The 19,815-nt window shown below is 49.0% G+C and overlaps 1 protein-coding gene across 1 annotated transcript in view; it reads right to left on the reverse strand.

Annotated features, from left to right (window-relative positions):
• Window positions 1-10,922: 10,922 nt before the first annotated feature.
• The window catches only part of HFM1 (helicase for meiosis 1), a 117,998-nt gene continuing 109,105 nt past the window's right edge, over window positions 10,923-19,815 (reverse strand). The window contains 1 exon segment of the mRNA XM_040999009.1: window positions 10,923-11,253. Coding sequence (XP_040854943.1) covers window positions 10,923-11,253 — 331 coding nt within the window.

Consider the following 19,815-nt stretch of genomic DNA (forward strand, 5'->3'; position numbering starts at 1 on the left):
CCTCCAGTTTTATCACTTTGTTGGTGATGTCAGAAACTCACTCTTTTTTCAAGACTGAGTCATGTCACTGTGTATGCGCATGTGTGTGTGTGTGTTTTCCTTCTCTAGTTATTAGTTGATGAATATCCAGGTTGATTTCATAGTTTTGTTATTGTGAATTGGGCTGCAAAAACCAAGGAAAAACAGGCATTTCTTCTATTTGCTGATTTCACTTCCTTTGGAGATAGCCCCAGAAGCTGGCTGGTAGGGTCACATGGTCCATTTTGAGTGCTTTGTGCAACCTCCATACTCTTTCCCATAATGGTTGCACTAATTTACATTCCCACCAACAGTGTATTATTTAAAATGTAGCTGCACATCTGGGTAACCTGAGACCACCACTCAGGGCCCGGGGTTAGAAGCTGTGGGTGATGTTCTATTGTAAAGCTTTCAGAAACTGAATGTGTTCTGATTTATATTTCTGATAAAAGATGTGCTTATCTTCTTACAGATGATGAAGTTGAGATTTACCAAGACTTATTGTTTGCAAAGATTTCAAAGCTCAGTGACAACTGAATATAGGACATAGACCTCAAAGTCTTCTGATCCTAGCCTTGGGACTTTGTTCTGTGACACCATGACCTGTCTTTTGGGCACAAAGACTTAATTTCATTATTTACAATTTTTTTTTAAAGTTCATTTATTTGAAAGGCAAAAAGGGAAGGAGAGAGTGATTTCCATGAATTGGCTCACTCCCTAAATGGCTGCACCGCTGGAGCTGGGCCAATCTGAAGCCAGCAGACAGGAAATCTGGTTGTGTCTCTCACATAGGCGGTAGGAATTTAGACACCTGTTGACTTCTGGGTGCTTCAGCCGGGAGCTGCATTGTGTCAGAGGAGCTGATAATTTGAACCAGCACTCTGATGGGTGATGTGGGCCTCCCCAGAGTTCCAATCAGTAGTGATTTTGGAAAGAGCATGGTTTTTGGGGGTCCATTGTGTCTCCAGAGTGGAAATGCAGAGCAGAAACAGAGCAAAGCTCCCATGGTGTTAGTAGGAAGCTGGATGTGAGTGACATAGTAGACTCAGCTTCCACCTGCAGCCCATATGGACCTTTATGAGTCCTGGCTATTCCACTTCTGATCCAGTTTCCAGCTTATGGCCTGGCAAAGTGGCACAGGATGGCCCAAGTGATTGGGTCCCTGCCCCCATGAGGGAGACCTGGAGGAGGGGTCCTGGCTCCTGGCCATTATGGCCATCTGGGAAGTGATTCAACAGATGGAAGATCTCTGTGTATATCTCTGTCTCTCCTTCTCTCTGTACCTCTGCCTATTAAATAAATTGATAAAAAAAATCCACTTTGGGATGCCCATGTCCCACATTGCAATACTCCACTTCTAAATCCAGCATCCTGCTGCTGTCATGGGAGATAGCAGATGATGGCCCAAAAGACTGTGTGCTTGACATCTACATGGGAGACCCCTATGCAGTTCTAGTCTCTTGGCTTCCACCTGGCCCACCTTGAGCTATTATGGGCATTTGAGAAGTGAATGGAAAGTCTCTCAACCAAATATAAAAATAAACTAATAAAAAACCTTTATTAAAAGTAGTGAAACAGGGCCCGGCGCGGTGGCGCAAGTGGTTAAAGGTCCTCGCCTCGCACGCCCGGGATCCCATATGGGCGCCGGTTCTAATCCCGGCAGCCCCGCTTCCCTTCCAGCTCCCTGCCTGTGGCCTGGGAAAGCAGTCGAGGACGGCCCAAAGCTTTGGGACCCTGCACCCGCGTGGGAGACCCGGAAGAGGCTCCTGGCTTCGGATCGGCATAGTATCGGCCCGTTGCGCTCACTTGGGGAGTGAATCATCGGACGGAAGATCTTCCTCTCTGTCTCTCCTCTCTGTATATCTGCCTTTCCAATGAAAAAATAATAAAAATAAATCTTAAAAAGTAGTGAAACAGAGAAGAAAGAAAAGGTGATGATGAATGTGTTTGGGCATTGGCCACTGCCATGGGTGCTTGACCCTCTGGAACTTTCTGCCGAGCTCTGGGATGTATGTCTCAGACTATCCTTCACGGGGAGAAGGATGGGGATACTTTACCAGCACTCCTCAGCCACTGGTCAAGAGCAGTCCCGGGGTTATGTTTTCAGTTTTGTGGGACATCAGAAAAGTCACAGGGCAGGAAGCAAGAAGACAGGCCACAGGCTGAGGCTTGACCCTGCCAGCACACGCCTGCACTAAACAGGCCTTTGTCAGTGACTGCAGCAAGAGGTGTAGGGGTAGCTAGAGTGGTGTATAATGCATCTACAACCCAGTGCTCCGGGGAAACTACTTTAAGACTACAGCCTAGTTCTATGGCCTTTTTGTTACTTGTAAGAGATACTGAGGACCTTTGATTTCAAGTGTCTTCCCATCCTAGGCTTGAGTTTTGGCTTTCTGATTTGCAAGTTTTATTCTCCCTTCTGTTACCATCCCCACCTTTTAAAAGATCTCTTAATTAACTTATTTGAAAAACAGAGCAATGGAGAGGGAGAAAGAGAAATAGAGAAAGATCTCCCATTTCCAAATAGTCTTAATAGCCAGGCTTGGGCCAGGCTGAAGACCAAGCCAGAATTTCCATATGGGTTCCTAGCTTAAGAACATTGGGCCATTTTCGCCATCTTACCAGGTGCATTGGTAGAATCGGGATCACAAATAGAGCAACCAGGACTCCAGATGGCACCCTGACATGGGATGTTAGCCTTGCAAGGGCAGCTTAACCTGATGTGCCACAACACTAGCCCTGTTTTGTTCTCTTGAGCAAGCTGCTTACCTTGTTGAGCCTTCATTGGCTTGTCTGTTAAACTAAGACAGCTTTTCACCTTCCATCTGCTTATTGTAAACATGACCTGAGCTAATGTTTGCTAAATTCTCAGCATATTACCTGGGATGTGGCAAGGGCTTAAGAAATGGCAGTTTGTAGTGTCGTTCAAGTTTGTCCTCAGAACAGAGGTAGTTCTGAGGCATAGAGTGGCATGGACATGAAGCTAGCAGGGACTAGGACTGGAGCAAGAGGGAAAAGTTACTGCAGGAACATGGGATAGGGCCATGTGCTTGTGGCTCGTTTTCACTAACCCAGGCTCTGAAATAGGCTGAGCAGGGCCTCCACCCGCTCAATGAACTGAAAGCCCAGAGGGGGACTTAGAGGGGGAACAGAAGAAACATAAGCCATAGGAAAATATTACAGGGCACTATAGATGGGTCCAAGGCAGGCCATGCCTACCTGGCAGGGCCAGAGCTGCTTCCAGCTGCTCCCCAGCTCCTTTCCAGGGCCACTCAGTCAGCCCCCACCCACAGCCCTGGGGCTTGCTGCATTTCCTGCTGCTTCTGTATATGTGTTGTGATTCTTGGGCCCATGGGAAGGGGAGGACAGTGTAGGAACGGATTCCATCAGTTGGGGTTGGGCGGCAAACTAAATTCTTGACTTTGAGCAAGCTGCAGCTGAGCAGGAAGCCCCTACCACAAGGGGCTGATTCACAGCCTCGGACCCCAAGTCTGCCCATGGAGCCTCAGCCTGCACAGCTGGGCTTTCTGGCCTTGGCGGACGAGCTACCTGCCCTGTGGTCAGTACATGGTCTCTTGCAACCCAGACCAGACTCACAGCCAGTACAAGCAGCTCACTGGACCAGAGGAAGTCAAGCGTCTATTCCACGCCCAACTCATTTTGGGGAAATTGTGCTGTACCAGGATTTCATCTCATATTCGTGTGCTCGCACATGATCGCAATGCAGCCAAATTCATCCCTACAAACTTTCCAGTTTAATCTACTGAATATTAACACCTCTCTTTTATGTTGTTCAAAGAAATCTCGCAGATATTCTAGACTTTCATGAAAGAAAATGTGATTATAGTCAACACATGGAATTGATGTTTTTGATTGAAACAAATATGTCTGAAACAGATTTAAATTAGACATGTGGCTTCCCATACAGCTGGGTGTGTGGCACAATCGATAGGTTAGCATACCTATATTTTTCTTCAAGGGGGAAAAAAATACCAACTGAATGATGTCTTGAAAATAGCTCACTAGTAGCATGAGGGACTTGCTTGAGAACTGAAAGTGACAAGGCAAAGTCAAGACAACACATGCTTGTGTGTTTGCCAGGAAGAAAAATTGGAATTCAGAGACTTGCGTGTTGCAGTTATTTCTTCAGATGTAATGCCCCAAGATGAAAGAGGCGGTTTTTCTTAAGCAAGCAGGAGATGTAAATTGAAGAAAAATGAGATGACAAGAGATTTGCTTTGTTCTCCAGATTTTCCACTTTCTCTTCATGGTTTTCCTGCAGAGATTAGAGACTGATGTTTTGCTCTCGGCATTGGAACTCACCCTGCAGGCAGCACCTGATCAGCCAGGTGGGGGCGGGGCTTTAGAGAACAGGTGTCCGCGCTGCCTCAGGCTCCTGCCCTAGGGTCTACTGCATTTGTGAGGTGCTTCCCTTGCAGGGACCCTGCCTTAGGCATCCTGTGTCCCACCCTCAGCTCCTCCCACGGGCTCCTGCCCTATGGCCTACTGCTTTGGCCAGGTGCCTCCCTTGTCCACCCTCAGCTTCACTTTCATAGCCCACTTTCCCTGCTCACTGGGACTCACTCCCCGGCTTCCTGTCCACAGATTCCAGAGTTGATGAGGAGTCTGGTTCCATGGGTTGCCCTTGGAGCGAGGTGGGACGTCAGAGCAAGTGGGTCCCTGTGGTCAGGTGAATGCTGTGTTCAGACAGGCCCGTGTCCATTAGGTCACCTTCTCAGAAGTTGTAGCTTTGAACACTGTGATTAAAGCCAGCTGTCTCCTGAGTGACAAGTGAAGCAGCTGTCACAGGCTCCGCAAAGCCCTGTCCTTCGATTCCATGGAACAGTCAGTTACTGAATATTTTCTATCTGCCAGACACAGCCTAGGATGGCGGGAATATTCAAATGAATACTTTCTTTCTAGTCCTTATTCCAGAAAGGATCTGAAGTTTCCCAAAACATATGGAAGAAAATATCTGGGGCTAGTGTTGGGGTACCCCTGCCTGCACTGCCAGCAATGCCTAGGGGTTCAAGTCCTGGTTGCTGCTCCTCTTTTGATTCACTATTGGCCTGGGGCAAAGCAGCACAGATGGCTCAAGTGTTTGCGATGCTGCACTTGGGACATGAACTGGCGCCCATAGGGGATGCTAGCGCTACTGTCAGAAGGTTACCTAGCTGTGCCATAGCACTGGCTCCAGCAATGTTTTTCTTTTCTAGTGATGCTCCCACAAAGAACCTGAACCAAGAGTCTTCAGTAACAGAGACTGACATCTGTCTGTTGTGGAGGCTTCAGGTACTGGAGGCTGCGAAAGAGGGCACCTGTTCTGGGCCTATCTCCTGCAGCGAGCATGTTCTCCATGTCTGTCGGCACCATCTTCTCTTTTGGCATGCTTGGACACACATCTGTATCCAACTTGCCTTCTGCTTTTTTAAGATACCAGTCATCTTTGGGCAGGGCCTATCTTACAGTCTCATGTTAGCTGAGCATATCTGCCACAGCCCTGTTCTCAGGTAGGCATGCTCTGGGGACCAGGACTTCTGCCTGTGGGCTTTTGGAGACACGGTTGGATCTCTACTGAGGGACTTGGTGGCTAGCAGTCATGATGATAAGGACTTTGAGGTGGAAAGTGATCTACTCGCATGGATCCTTAGCATGGAGACTCATCCAGATCCGGGCAGGATGAGGGAGAGCTGTGATGACAGAAGAGACGAGGACGTGCTGTTGGTTTGGAACATGAAGGAGGTATTACAATCTGATTAAATGCTGATGCCTCAGAAGGTAGGAAAGGCGGGGATGTGTGTCCACTGGAGCAGGCCCGGTGAGATCCACGTGTGGCTTTCCACCTAAGCAATAGTCCAACAACACATCTGCGTTGTTTGCAGCCACAAATTTGGCGATGGTGGCTAATACAATCTCCCCTCACTTCCTGTCTCTTGTGTTCCCCCCCTGCGGGGAGGGGGAGCCTTCCTTTCCCCAGGTGCCTTGGGGTGTTTATAGCATCATTTGCAGGACCCCAACAAACTAATCAACCTAAAAATGAGCCTGTTGTAGATTCACTGCAGTTCACAGTCCCGCCTGCAGTTGCCTTGGCAGGTACACATCAAAGAAAACATTTCGTGGGCTGTTGGTCCTCCACCCCTGCCTGTCTGGGCAGAGCTTCTCTGATGAAAGTAACTCCCTAATCACAGTCCCCCTTTTCCTGCTCTCTGCCATAGCTGCTAACCACATCCTAGGGGAGGTCAGCGGCAGGTGGCTCTTGGGTTGTGTGATCAGCCCTTGATCCTACTGCTTGCACATTCTCCTAAATGCAGGTGAACCTTAGGCACATGGTTACAGGAGACCTTGCCATACAGACTGCACCTCAACACAGTGTGGGGACCCAAGGCAGAGCAAGGAGACTCTCTCCTGATGCTCAGGCTCAGGGATGCGGAAGCCAGGAGATGGGAACTGACCCTTGTCAATAATAATGGAGTGGAGAACAGGTCTGGGCTGAGCACCATGAACTGCCAGGGGCTGTGTGGTCTACACCATCTGCGCTGTGCGAGTGTGCACTGCCAAACAGCCTTAGAGCTAATGGTGACTGAGCTTGAAATCCTTGCTAGGGTTGCACAGGGGACAAAGAAAAGACAGAGCGAAATGCTGCTAAGAGCCCCCACGTGGGCATGGATGTTTCCGGAATGCTGTTATATGAGTGACTGCTCTTTTGCTGCAAGACAAGACAAGTCACCAGTTTCTTTCTGGAACAGCCACCTTCTACAGGGTGCTTATTGGTCTTGTATCACGGGTACCATCTGTCTCCTTCACAAATGATTGCAAATTGTGTGAGTGCCTTTCTTGGCTTTCATGTTGTATTGCTCTGTTTTCATGTGATTGATTTTTTAAAAAAGATTTATTTGTTTTGATTGGAAAGGCAGATTTACAGAGAGCAGGAGAGACAAAGAGAAAGATCATCTATCTGCTGGTTTACTCCCCAAATTACCACAACAGCCAGACCTGAGCCGATCTGAAGTCAGGAGCCAGGAATCTTTTCCAGGTCTCCCATGTGGGTGCAGAATCCCAAAGCTCTGGGCCATCCTCTACAGCTTTCCCAGGCCACAAGCAGGGAGCTGGATGGGAAGTGGAGCAGCTGGGACACAAACTGGTTCTCATATGGGATCCCGGCATAGAAGGCAAAGATTTAGCCATCAGGCTACTGTGTCGAGAGCTGATTTTTTTTTTTTTAAAGCAATGAAGTCCCTAGATTGGAAGTTCTCTGTTGATCAGATTGTCTCTGGTGACAGGATGCAAACTCGCTGGGCCCTGCTTAAACAAGACTATAGACAATTCTATTCCACCAGAACTGCTGGTACTCCAGGCAAATGTTTTAGAAGAGCTAGTGTGACATCTGCTATGCTTTCAAGAGCAGATCTCTACCTGCCAAGCAAGACTGTATGGCAATCTGGGGCTGGTTCCTATACCGCATGTTGTTTTATTTCAGAACAGAATTACCTGATGCACTTCTCTACCCATGGCCTGTCTTGGATTCTTTGTTTCAGGTTAGATGCTACTAATGACACACCAGAGCTTTAAGGTGAACTCCAGGCAAGCACGGAGCTTGTAAAAGGGGCTTTGAGGAAAAGCCCTCATTTCTGCTGGCTTTTATAAAAAATGGCTTTAGCCACAGAGGCTGAGAAGGAGTCATGTAAATCAGGTGGGCAGGGGAGGGAAACCAGTGGTGCTTTGATGCCTGGCTCCCCAGCCTGGGGCCTGGGTGGAAGCTGGGATGATGACACCGCACTTTTTTTTTTTTTTTTTTTTTTGCTCATGCGCACCAGAGCCACCTTGCCTAGAGCAGTGGGCAGGAGAGCATGGCGACACGCCCAGATGAGGTTGATGCAATAGCCCTGAATTGACCGGCAGGGTGCCCAGGTGGCCTGACTCGTCCAAATGCCAAGTGTCTTTGCTGATAAGTTCTTACCATGCACAACGGGGGCATGAGTGTATCCTGCACACCATGCACTCCCCCAATTAGCTTGTTAACCATATTTGATGTTTTGGGAGCTTTGGGAGGTGCCTGGGCCATGAGAACTGTGCCCTCGTGGAGGGTTTTCAGGGGTCTCCAGGGAGGGGCTTTGTTACAAAAGCAGCTCTTTCTGAACTCAACCTGTCTTGCCATGTGATGCCACCGCAGGAAGGCCTTTGCCAGACGCCAAGCAGATGCCAGCGCTGTGCACAGGAATGTCCCAGCACCCAGACTGGCCAGAAGAGATACATGTATAATATATAATTACATGGTGCTGGGCTCTTGACCAGAACATTATTAAAAAAACATACAAAACCACTGGGGATGGCCTTGTAATGTACTGGATAAAGCCACACCTGTGGCTCCGAGTCCCAGCTGCTCCACTTCTGATTCATAATAGCAGCAAAGACGGCCTAAAACATTTGTGCCCCTGATACCCACGTGAGAAACCCAGAAGATCCTGGTTTCGGTTTGGTCTAACCTCAGCCATTGTAGCCATCTGGGGAGTGAATCAGCAGAGGAAAAATCTCTCTCTCCCTCTTTGTAATTCTGCCTTTCAAAGAAATAATGACTTTAAGAACAAATACATAGGGCTTGGTGCAATGGCCCAGTGGCTAAATCCTTACCTTGCACATGCCGAGATCCAATATAGGCACCGGTTTGTGTCCCAGCTCCACCACTTCCCTTCCAGCTCCTTGTTTGTAGCCTGGGAAACAGTAGGGGATGGCCCAAAGTCTTGGGACCCTGCATCCATGTGGGAGACCTGGAAGAAGTTCCTGGCTCCTGGATTCAGATCAGCTCAGCTCAACTCTGGCATTGCAGCCACTTGGGGAGTGGGATAGGAGCTTTTTGTCTCTTCCTCTGTAATTTTGCCTTTCCAATAAAAATAAATCAATCTTTTAAAATAAAAACAAATAAGCAAATAAAAATATAAAACTCAGATAGTTGGACAATAAACTCGGTGCTACCAACTGTGTGCTTCAAAGGGTAGAGTTCATTTTCCAGTGTATTTTGCCACTCACAAAAAAATAATAATGCTACCAAAAAACCTAGTCCATGTTTGCCTTCAAGAAAATGCAAATCTGACTGAGCAGAGAGGATATAGCGCTAGTGAGTCAACGGAAGTGTCTCCGTCATTGAGCCAGCACTCCCCGAGGCACTGGGATTGCACAATCCGGGAGGCGTTGGGGGCAGCCTTGTGTTTGGCTGTGAGCAGCCGTGAGCTGCAGCTGCACCCTCGCCGCCTGGTCTGGCTCCTCAGCAGGCCCTGCGGAAGCCACTCCAGGTACACAGCGATGGGAGGGGCTAGACCCTGCTTTTAACTCCATCTCCCACCGTGGGCAGCACAGGTTCAGACCGGACCAAGGCCCTGCCCTTCCAGGAAGTGGGGAAGCCAGGCCTTGAACCCAGGTATGCTTCCCTCTGGACCCCACAGGCTCTGGCATGCCAAGAGCCCTTTGTGGCAGCTCAGAGGAGACCAGTGTGTAGCCTGGCCAGGGACCCAGGGCAGGGACCCACCTGCAATGATGCATCCTCTTGTCCCAAATACAAGGGTAGTGTGACAGAGGTCGTGGGAGCAGATTCCTGGAGGAAGGGGAGGTCATTCCGGACCTCTGGCACATGGGAAAAGGGCCTGCCAGAGACAGGGAGCCCTCCGTGCTCAGAGCCACAGTAGAGTGCACCCTGGGGAGGTGGCAGCAGGCACGAGCCCTGAGTACCTTCGTAGGGGCTTGCAAGTTCCCAGCAACCTCAGCTGTAGAGCCTACCAGGACCCGACTGGCAGAAAAAGTCAGGTGCCTCGTGCTACCGTGGGGACCAACCCTGGTACCTCTTGGCCTAGTGGGAGGGGAAGGTTGGCATCTAACAGATCAGGTGTTCCACCAACACATACGATGGAAACTAAGTAGGCAAGAAAGGAGTCGAGGCGCGGTGAGGTTGGAGTGGGGACCATGGAGGTTGTGGGCTATCCAGGATCCTATAGTGGGGACTCAACATGGTGTGCACGGAGGAAGCAGCTCCTGATGCAGCTGGCCAAGAGCGAGCCCTGGGAGGAGCCTGGATGGAAGTGCTCAGGGATGCCAAGGCCACAGGCAACAGAAAATGGAATCTCTCTTCAAGCGGGCATGGGTTGTAGCAGGTGTTCTGACGTCGAGCAATGTCCCATGGAGCCAGTTCCAGCCACTGGGGAGGGCACTGCCTTTGAGGCAAAACAAGAGGCCACAGAGTAGGGCGCCAGCAGGAGCCGAGTAGGCACCAGATCCCTGGGCGCTTGTAGGCTTCCTGGGAGAAGGGAAGTCAAAGGCCAGGTCACATTCAAAGCCTCTCGTGGATGCTGGATGGTCGAGGAGGGGCGGTCCTCCGGGGATGGTTGGGGGCAGAGGGTGAAGCGTGGTGCGCCCCAGCTCGGTCCTGAGAGGAGCACCATAAGGCTGCTTGGGGCGCCACCTGCGGGTGGGCGCGCCTCCACGAGAGGCCGGAAGCGCATCTGTTCTGGATCCTGCCCGAGCTCCGGGGCGCCTCGGCTGCGTCTGACGCTCCGTCCCGGCTCTCCGGAGAGAGCCGCAGCCAGGCCGGGCCGGGCCCTCCCAGGGTTGGGGGCGGCGGTCCGCGGGAGAGCCTGGGAGACTGCCAGGGGTGCTTGCAGAGCGCCGGGGCGCCTCCGGGAGGCAGACGCGACAGCTGAGCCAGCACCGGTAGCCCAGGTGTTTGTCACAGCAGCTCATTCTAATAAAGCAATGTCCCGAGACGCGAAGTTCTGTTTTTCCCAAGCGAATGCCTCTCTTACTCAGAATTCAGAATACTGTATGCTAACCCAGCACTAGCAGCTCGGAGATGGACCTCAGCCGACAGGAAATGTTCTCGTTCCTTCTATCCCCGGTGCTGGGCGCGCTCCAGCTACTTTCTACGGGATGCGTTCTGATTTGTAACCAGCAGGTGGCAGCGCATCACTGCTTCCGAGGAACGAAGGGAGGCGGCCTTGCATGCAGGTTGTTTTCAAGTTTTCTGAAATGGTCCCCGGGGCTGCAGTGTAGTGTCCCCCAACTGTAGGCACTATGCTGGCAGCAGGAGAACATGCAGCCACATAATAGTCTGCCCTAGGAGGCAGGTCTGCCCTCCTTCTCACAAGAACAGAGCCACCTGAGTCAACTGTCTTTGTCCTGGGAGGCCTCAGTATCTCTTCGCCTTGATTGCTCAGGTAGAGGTTCCCTGCCTGTCCGAAGGCATAAGGGTCTCTACTGGGAAAAGCACAGGAAAAGCTCAAGAAGCAAGCTGGTCCCGCCCATCAAAGGTGGCACCTACCTGGAGCTACCTCAGATGGGAAGTCAGGTTGGACCAGTGTGGCTCTCTCTGCTGGGTTTCTAGGGAGCCACATAAACCACTCAGGTCCATGACCTCCCCGTCCCTCCCCACCAGAACACACTCTCCCCCACCCCCAGAGTTCTAAGTTTTTCCCTTCAGCCTGCTCATTGCCATTTGGAAAGGCCCTTTTGAGAAGACAATGGGGTTGAGCTCTTAGGATTGGTCTCACGGTAGCTGCTAGCACAGCTTTCACAGCTGTGAGCTCGCTGTCTTAGTGGTCATTTTAAACTACAATGCAAATAATAAGCCTTTGGTGTTTAAAAATCCTGCGAGGCCAGCATCAACAGCATCCCTGTAAAACAGACCAAGAAACTATAGTATGGAAAGGTGGAGAGAGTCTTGCCTAGGCAGTGGCAGACAGGATGCTGGTGCTGGCAGCCCGGCTCTCCTCAGCCTCAGCCGCTATCCCATAGGGCTAGTCTTTCCCAGGTTGTGGAGGAAGAAGAGAGAGCTTGGCAAGGTGTGTGGTTCCCTCTCCATTGCTACTCTGGTTGCTGGCTTCCGAGCCCCAATGCGGTTCCCCTCTACCCACGCAGGCATCTTGAAGTCATCACAGTGCAATGAAGGTCTCCATCGCAGCTGTCAGAACCCATCACAAGCCCTAGTGCCTACTGACAGTCTCTCTGTGACACAGTTACATTAATGTCATTTTACAGGACAGGCCAAGCTCAACAAGGCTCATAGGAGACGCAAACCCTCTCACAGCTAGGCAGAGTGGGATTCGCTCCGGAGTCACCTGTCTGTGGACCCAGGAAGCTCTTCCTCTCATGAATGAGGGCCTCTGGACTTGGCGTGAAGGGTCCTGGAGTGGATATTCATATTCTGCCGTTGCCCCCACCCCCAGACAAGTCTAGGTGTGTTGACTATCCAAGTCACAGTACCCAAACCTGAGGGCAAGGTAGGACCGAGCGTAGAACTCCTGGTCTCTGTGAGGGGACAACTCCGCCCAGGCCCGCCAGATTCCTTCCCATGGCTCTTCCCTTTTTCCTAGAAGCACTGGAGGCTTGGGCAGTGATCTACCTTCATGGTCACTAACTTTGTCTGTTGGGCAGCATCTCCCCCAGGAGTCCCACGCTTGTCAGAGCCCTTGGGGCTGTTGAACTTCCAGTGGTGTAGGAACCTGAAGTGTTGTCCGAGGCCAAGACCAGATTTCACCCTTTCCAGGGTCTGTCAGCGTGGTGTTGGGGAGAAGAGACGTGAGAAACTTGCACTTCCACGCAGAAGCACATGGTTGTTGATGAAGGTCAGCTGCACCGTCATTCTGGCTGCCCCTGAAAGGCCAGCTCTAGCCCCTTGGCCAGATCTCGGGATCCACAGCAAACCCTCCTGTAAGTAAATACACTCAGCCTCACTCACTGACCTGAAGACCAAGGATGGAGCAGGAAGTTCAAGGGAACTGAGCCATTTGGAATGACATTATACTAACTAGTAAAGGCAGCTCACATGTTTTGAGAGCTCACTGAGTTAAGATTTATCAAACTCTTACTAGTGTGAAATACCACCCTAAGCACACTGTATATAAACCATTCACCATTTGCCACATCCTATGAGGTAGGCAACATCGTCATTTACACTTTATACAAAGGCAGAAAAGTAAATAAATCATCCAAGACCATGGAGCTTTGATGGATAGGAGCAGTTAGGACATGAAAGCATCCCAGGTTCTCTAGTTGATGGCACACGACCCACTCATCTGACTGGGTTGCTGGGATAGTTCAGGGAAGTGCTGGCCTCAAGCCTTGGCCTTGTCCTCCTGAAGTTAAGTGTGCAATAAGTGAAGATGGGTGTAGAAGTTACAACACAATGAAACAAGTGCCAAGGGAGAGGCAGCATAGGAGATGTGTGGGAACAGGATGGGAAGTTCATCAGAGAGAGGGGTGCTGCAGATGGGGGAGGTGCGTGTGCCCAAGTTCAGAGCCAGCAGAGGCCATGTTTCCTGGGGCACCATTCTGGGATCTGCAGCATTGCTGGAAGGGAGGGTGGTGCTTCCCACAAACAGCTGAAGTGCTCCCAGGATCCCCAGCCGTTGGTCAACTACCACATGTACAGGGAATCAGGGTGGGTGATGGTAAGGATGGGTGATTCACCAAGCATCTGTCTTTGAATATCTACACTGTGGTATTCTGATATCTTCCACATGTTAGAGTTTATGAACCCGATCTCCCATAGCAGCCAGCAAGTTCATGGGCAGCTGGGGATATGTGTGAACCGTCTGGCTCCTCCGAGAGAGGCTGCACTGAGGCCTTGTAAAGTCCTTTAGTCTGTACTCCTAAGCTGAAAGAGAGTGCTGATCTGCCTTCTTGGTTGAAGGAATTTACCTTCTCAGATAGTCTCAATCACACAGAGAAAACACATATCTTATTAATGTATCTTGTTGGAAAGTGTCGATGCTTTGACAAATCAGAAACCCAGCTGAGTCATACAGTTCCTTGTCAACCCTTGCTTCTGGCTGGCAAGCATTTAAAACAATATTCCAAGGAGGTTTAACATTCGTGATTACATTGTTTGATTATTATACTTTCTAGAAAATGGTTTTTCAAAATTGTATCTTGCAGCTAAAAATTAAACAGTTACTTCTGGGTATGCATGAGATTCTTTAATAAAATGAGACCCAATATAGTATTCTCAGAGGCCAAAGAGTAATATAGAGGAGATTTACTTGAGTTCAAATGACTGAGATCACTGATCCTGTAGGGTTCTTAATATTTTTCTCAAGCTAAACTCCAGAGAATGCTGGGAAGGGTGCCACGGGCTCTGTTCATGCCCGCCAGGGCTGTAGGTGGGCCTTCCTTGGCCACATGGATACCTAAAGTATTCTTGGGGGGTCTTTTAGCTGCTCACTCAAAAATGCCTCCTCAGAGAAAAGCTGTGAACAAAGTTACTCCCCTGTGTCCCCTGCAAAATGGAATCTTTGACTTTTAAGTTGGTGAAACTGACCCATCCAGTAGCACCATTACAGACACATCACACGTTTGTCCAAACCTGGAGCACGTACACCACCAAGTGACTCCTAATGTGACCTGTGGACCTCGGGTGATGACCACGTGATGGTGTAGGGTCCTGGATGGGAGCATGTGTATTGCTCCAGAGCCATGTACTGATAGTGGGGGAGGTTATACCTATGTGTAGGAGGCAGGCAACAGGTGTGTGGAAACTTCCTGTACTTTCTTCTTAGTTTTGCTGTAAGGCTAAAACTGACCTTAAACACACACACACACACACACAGAGCAGATCAGTACACCACACAACCCTTCAGATCAGATCAGCAGCCACGGCTCTGCCAGCACAGCTTCCAGCATCATTGCAGGTGCACCAGTGCCTACCACGTGCGTTCACTTCCTCTCGAGCTCTGGACATGGTCCCTCCTTTCCTTCACCGGCATCTGTGCTGTGGCTTCCATTGGGCTTCTAACTTTGCTTTGGTCATTTCTCCATGACTTAGATGTGTCTGGGCACAATTTTATGTTTAGTGGACTTTTCTGTCTGAAATATTTAATAAGAAAACCAATTACTGGACCTGGTGCAATAGCCTAGTGGCTAAAGTCCTCTCCTTGCATGTGTCAGGACCCCATATGTGTACTGGTTCACATCCCAGCTGCTCTACCTCCCTTCCAGCTCCCTGCTAGTGGTCCAGGAAAGCAGTAGAGGATGGCCCAAAACCTTGGGATTCTGCACTCTCCTGGGGGGCCCAGAAGAGGTTCCTGGCTTTGGATCAGCCTAGCTCTGGCCATTGTGGCCACTTGGGGAGTAAAAGAGCAGATGGAAGATCTTTCTGTCTCACCTCCTTTCTGTAAATCTGACTTTCTAATAAAAATAAATATCTTTAAATATCTTTTTTTAAATATCTTTTAAAAAAAAAAGAAAATTAGTTACAATGTTCTAGTAAGCAGGGTGCTGGCTTTATTCCTGAGGGAAAGAGAAGAGGTGTGACCGAGGAAGAAGTTTTTGCAGAGGGGCCTCAGGCCTTCAGGACCACCAGCCTCTTGCACTCAGACGGGACTAGGAGAGGTACAACAACAGGCAATTTCAGTGGCTGAACACAGCGGCCCAGCTATTCATTCATGATGTTTAGGGAGAATGCCACTGACTGGGCCACGTGTGGTCAGGAGTGCAACACCTGCACCATGTGTGCCTCTGATGTTTTTGAGTCCTTTACTCCAGCCACAGAGAGGGCAGAGAGAGGGACCACGGCAGAGCATGTGGGGCATTTCAAGGGCCAGGCCTCAATGCCGCACCCGTGCTTCTGCCTTGGTTGGGCAGAGCCCACCCCACCCCTGCCCTTGCCCCTGCAATTGCAAAGAAAGCTGGTGAAGAGGGAAGCCACAGGTCTGGTGGAGAACCCAGTTACAGCTGCACACATCAGGGGAGCCATTCTCACTAGGGACACATTTTAAAACTTTCCCACACTTTGTGGAATCTGTCACCTGATCTGTGAGGCCTCTTGTGCTATATATCTGTCGTCTGCTGTCATCCAGCCAGAGCGACTTTAACATGTGAGCTCTGGGCTGCCCGCTTCCTACCGGAGCCCAGCAACGCTGTGTGTGGCCTGGGACACAGCATCTTCGCTTGTCAAGAAGCAGACACTTGTATTGCAAAGAAGGCAATGACACCCACAGCAAGGATTCTGTGAAAGGAACTAGTAAGGAGCCAAGCAAGTAAGCCCAGAGGGTGTGGTGGAGCCTGGATTGTGAATTAATCCCAGAATCTGAAACCATCATTCTGTGCTGAACTGGATATTATGGTTAGACCCCAAAGCACATGGTAGTAGTTTTCTGACTGAAAACACACATCCTTATCTGAAAACACATGTCCTTAAAGATCTGTTGTACTAAATTATCCTAGCAAAAGTGGCAACAATGAGGTCTGTGAGGTTTAAGGAAAGATTTCTCCCTTGGTTACTTTGGGTTATCATAGCCGTACTCCAAAGAACATCGTTGCTCAAGATCTCCTGGCAGAAGCAAGAGAAGAGGAAGGGTGGCTACTTCGGTTCTGCCCCTGCGTGTGTGCTGTGCTGTGAAACCTGCTCAAATCCACCCCTGATGCTGTGAATGGCTTGAAGCGTGCCCTGATGTTGGCGCCTTCCTCCGTGTGCTCGGGACCTGCTTCTCTGAGAACCAGAAACAAAGAGAGACTGTTAGATTGCCACCAGAGAGCAGCAAAGTGGCTTGAAGGAGGCAAAATGACTCCAGGATTGCTAATGACCCATTAGCCTCCAGGGGAAGAAACAACATATACAAAGGAGGGAGGAATCCCTAAGAACAATTGGTCTGTTCTGGAAGTCAAGGCCATGTGCCCACAGCTCAGCCAACAGCCCTAAATGCCAAGCAAAGCAGATAAGACTGGATCCTTGAGGCAATGGAAGGCCAGGAAACAATCACTTTGTGTAGTGGTCAGGGTACTAGCGAATACTTTCTGATTCCTCAGTAGAAATGTTTGTCCTAGACACTCAAGTTGAACATGAAAACTTAAGAAATTTTCATTTACTTTGTTTAAAAGACAGAAAGAGAGAGTGAGCGAGAGAGAGAATGTTAGCTGATAGTTTAAATGCTGAGCAAGGTCACCCCCAGCCCAGGTCTCCAAAACGGTTGACAAGGACCTAGTTGCTGGCGCCATTACCTGCAGCTAGCAGGAAGCTGGGATTCGGGGCACCACCAGGACTAGAAGCTCAGGCACTCTGTTACGGCATATGAGTCCCACCTAGCTGCCTAGCCAAATGCCTGACCTCGCTGATTAAAAAAAAAATCTTAGTAAAGAGGACATGACCTTATTTTTAAGACTTCCTAAAGGCTGTCCTGAGGCCTGTCTCTCTTTTGTGATTGCACAGAAAGTGCTGTTTGGGGAAGGTGCTTCCAGGTTCATGGAGTCTAACCAAGCAAGTGGCCCTCTGCGTCCTGTTGGCACAGGATGAAGGCAGAGGGCTCAGGCCACTTGAGTGCTCATCTTCCAGCCCCGTTAGCGCTAACTCTGAAGCTTCTGACTGCCTTAACTGGATTTTACTAAATATTCAAGTGAGCCAACTCTGGTTTCCCTGATTCCACCTTCACCTTGCAATCATTTGATCATGACTTGGAGTTTGTGTCAGGAAAAGAACATTCCAGAGCATGTAAGCTTCTAAGCGTTTGGCTCGTGACAGTAGCTCAAGCCTTTCCACCCATTGACACCCCCATGCCAGTGGGACGCTACCCAGAAAGGTAGATTGGCTCCTGGTAGATTGCGAGCTCTCAGACTGAGGTCCAGACCAGCCCTCGTACAATCCACAAAGACAATCCAGCCTACTGCTCAAGTCTTCCTAGAACACAGACACTCATCTTGCTTGTTCTGGCTTTCCCAGCTCCATGAGCATCAGCGACTTCAAATTAGCCAATGTAGCCTGTTTATGATCACAGGTAGAAACCTGATGATGACTTTGGATCACGGCCTAACATGAACCTGGCGTTTGCCCCTCTTTCAGCATTGGGGAAAATTCAGAGCTTCAGCCAGGATGTTCATGTGCACCATCGAGGCGGCACGGAAAGATGGCAGAAAGAAAATTCCTGGTCCATTATATGGCCCAAGAAGCCAAACTTATTTTATCCTCTGAAAGCTTAGCACTTTCTAACATACCTTGCACATAGAAAGTGCATAGTAAATACATATGAAATGAATGATATTATACCATCCAAGAAACTCTTTTGCTTTGAACTAATAATGCCTAGCAGAGGGCCTGGGAACTCTGGGATCAGATGTGGGAGAAAGGAAGTGAGGTAGGGAAGGTGGAGGGGGTGGAGACCGTGTGTGCCCCATGAACCTAATGCAGTTGGACTTCAGTTTCCTGATTAGGCTCGCTACAAGATGACTCCCCTTCTATTAGAAAAGGATTGAAAAATAAACACAATACCATCTAATTTAATTTGAGCAGCAAGGAAAGTGACTAAAGAGGCATTTCTGGTTTGGGTTAGGAGGAAGTTACTCTAGATACTACCTGGAAATGGCTTTAGTTACTTTGGTGACTGTTATGGTCTTGTGAGAATAATCTCCTCTTAATAAGGACAATTACTTAGATTTATTACTCCTCTGTGGTCTTGTTAAAGATCTAAGAAGAATCCTATTTAAATGAAAAAGACAATAGGAGCTTTTTAACAGGGAGCAAGGTTTAATTAAAACCTAAGCATAGGATTGGTACCTCTGTGGCTAGTTGGAAAAATTGGGTTAAAAAACAAAAAAAGAAAAAAGATAAAAAAGAAAACAAAAGGAGAGGAGTAAATAGAAACTGGTGCCTATTTGGGGGCAAGAAGTCCACTGTGAATAAAAAGTCTCAAAGGATGTGTGTGTTCAGGTTACACTCAGTCCTTGCTTTTTGAAGAAGGCCTTTTAGAATCAAGGTCTTCCTACCTCAGTTAATAAAATACTCTTTAGACTTGAGATAATGGACTCTGTTGCCTGCTGGGTGTTCCATCTAAGAGGGAGAGCTGGGATGACCAATGGGGGGCACTGTATCAAGAACAAGGTTATTTTTTTGCATGTACTTCATAGTGCTGCCAGCAGGAACAGACCCAGAGCACTCCCAAAGAACACATGGTCCCAGTGCACAAGCAGGAACTCAGAGTTCTTGCTGCCTCAGCAACAGTAACAAGCTGCATGGATGCCTCAATGCTTCTGGCTCTGGAGAAAGCGTATTTTTTAAAATGAAAATCTCATGAACACCCCCTTCCCCTGCCCCAAGGAGAAACATAGAATTTAAGAAAACCCATGGGAGAGCCCATGGCATGGCTGGGTGCCAGGCTGGAAGGTGTGCCCTCGGCGGCAGCTAGCTCTGCTGTTTTCAAGTCAGAGCGGCACATACAGACACAACTTTCCATCCATTGGTAACATTTTTCTGCTCTAAATAAGTAACCAAAGGCGATCATTTAGATGCATTTTGGGTGACAATGGCACTTGGGAACTCATGTCATATAACCTAAGCCAGAAGTATTTCCACATTAATTTACATTACTGGAAAGAGTGCAGGAGCAAGCTTGGGAATGGTTTAGGGATGGAGGGGGTCTCCCTTGGCTTATGGGGGTGTGTTGTGATTTTATGTCACCCTGGTGGTCAACAAATGTCATGGCAAGAACAGATGAGTACTAAATGAATCTCTTCTTGTGATGATTATAACAAGACTGTAAAATGGAAAACAGTCAGTATAACTCATCCTTATTAAGACTCTGGTATTTGTTTCCAGCCAGAGCCCCTAACAAGAGGGTAAACAATACTTGGTCTCTTGTGATTGCTAATTAAAATGCAATAAATTATGGAATCGATTTAAATTCTGGATCAGCCCTACAGTGAGTTCAATAAACCTCCTAAATTTTATTCCTCTCTTGAGGTTCCTGTTCCTTGAGACAGGAGTGTGTGTGTGTGTGTGTGTGTGTGTGTGTGTGTGTGGCTTCCCTTTGTCTGATTTTTCATTGCTTTGCA

The sequence above is a fragment of the Ochotona curzoniae genome, unplaced genomic scaffold (genome assembly GCF_017591425.1).
Source record: "Ochotona curzoniae isolate NIBS_2020 unplaced genomic scaffold, NIBS_Ocur_1.0 scaffold_1037, whole genome shotgun sequence".
In the NCBI taxonomy this organism is placed as follows: Eukaryota; Metazoa; Chordata; class Mammalia; order Lagomorpha; family Ochotonidae; genus Ochotona; species Ochotona curzoniae.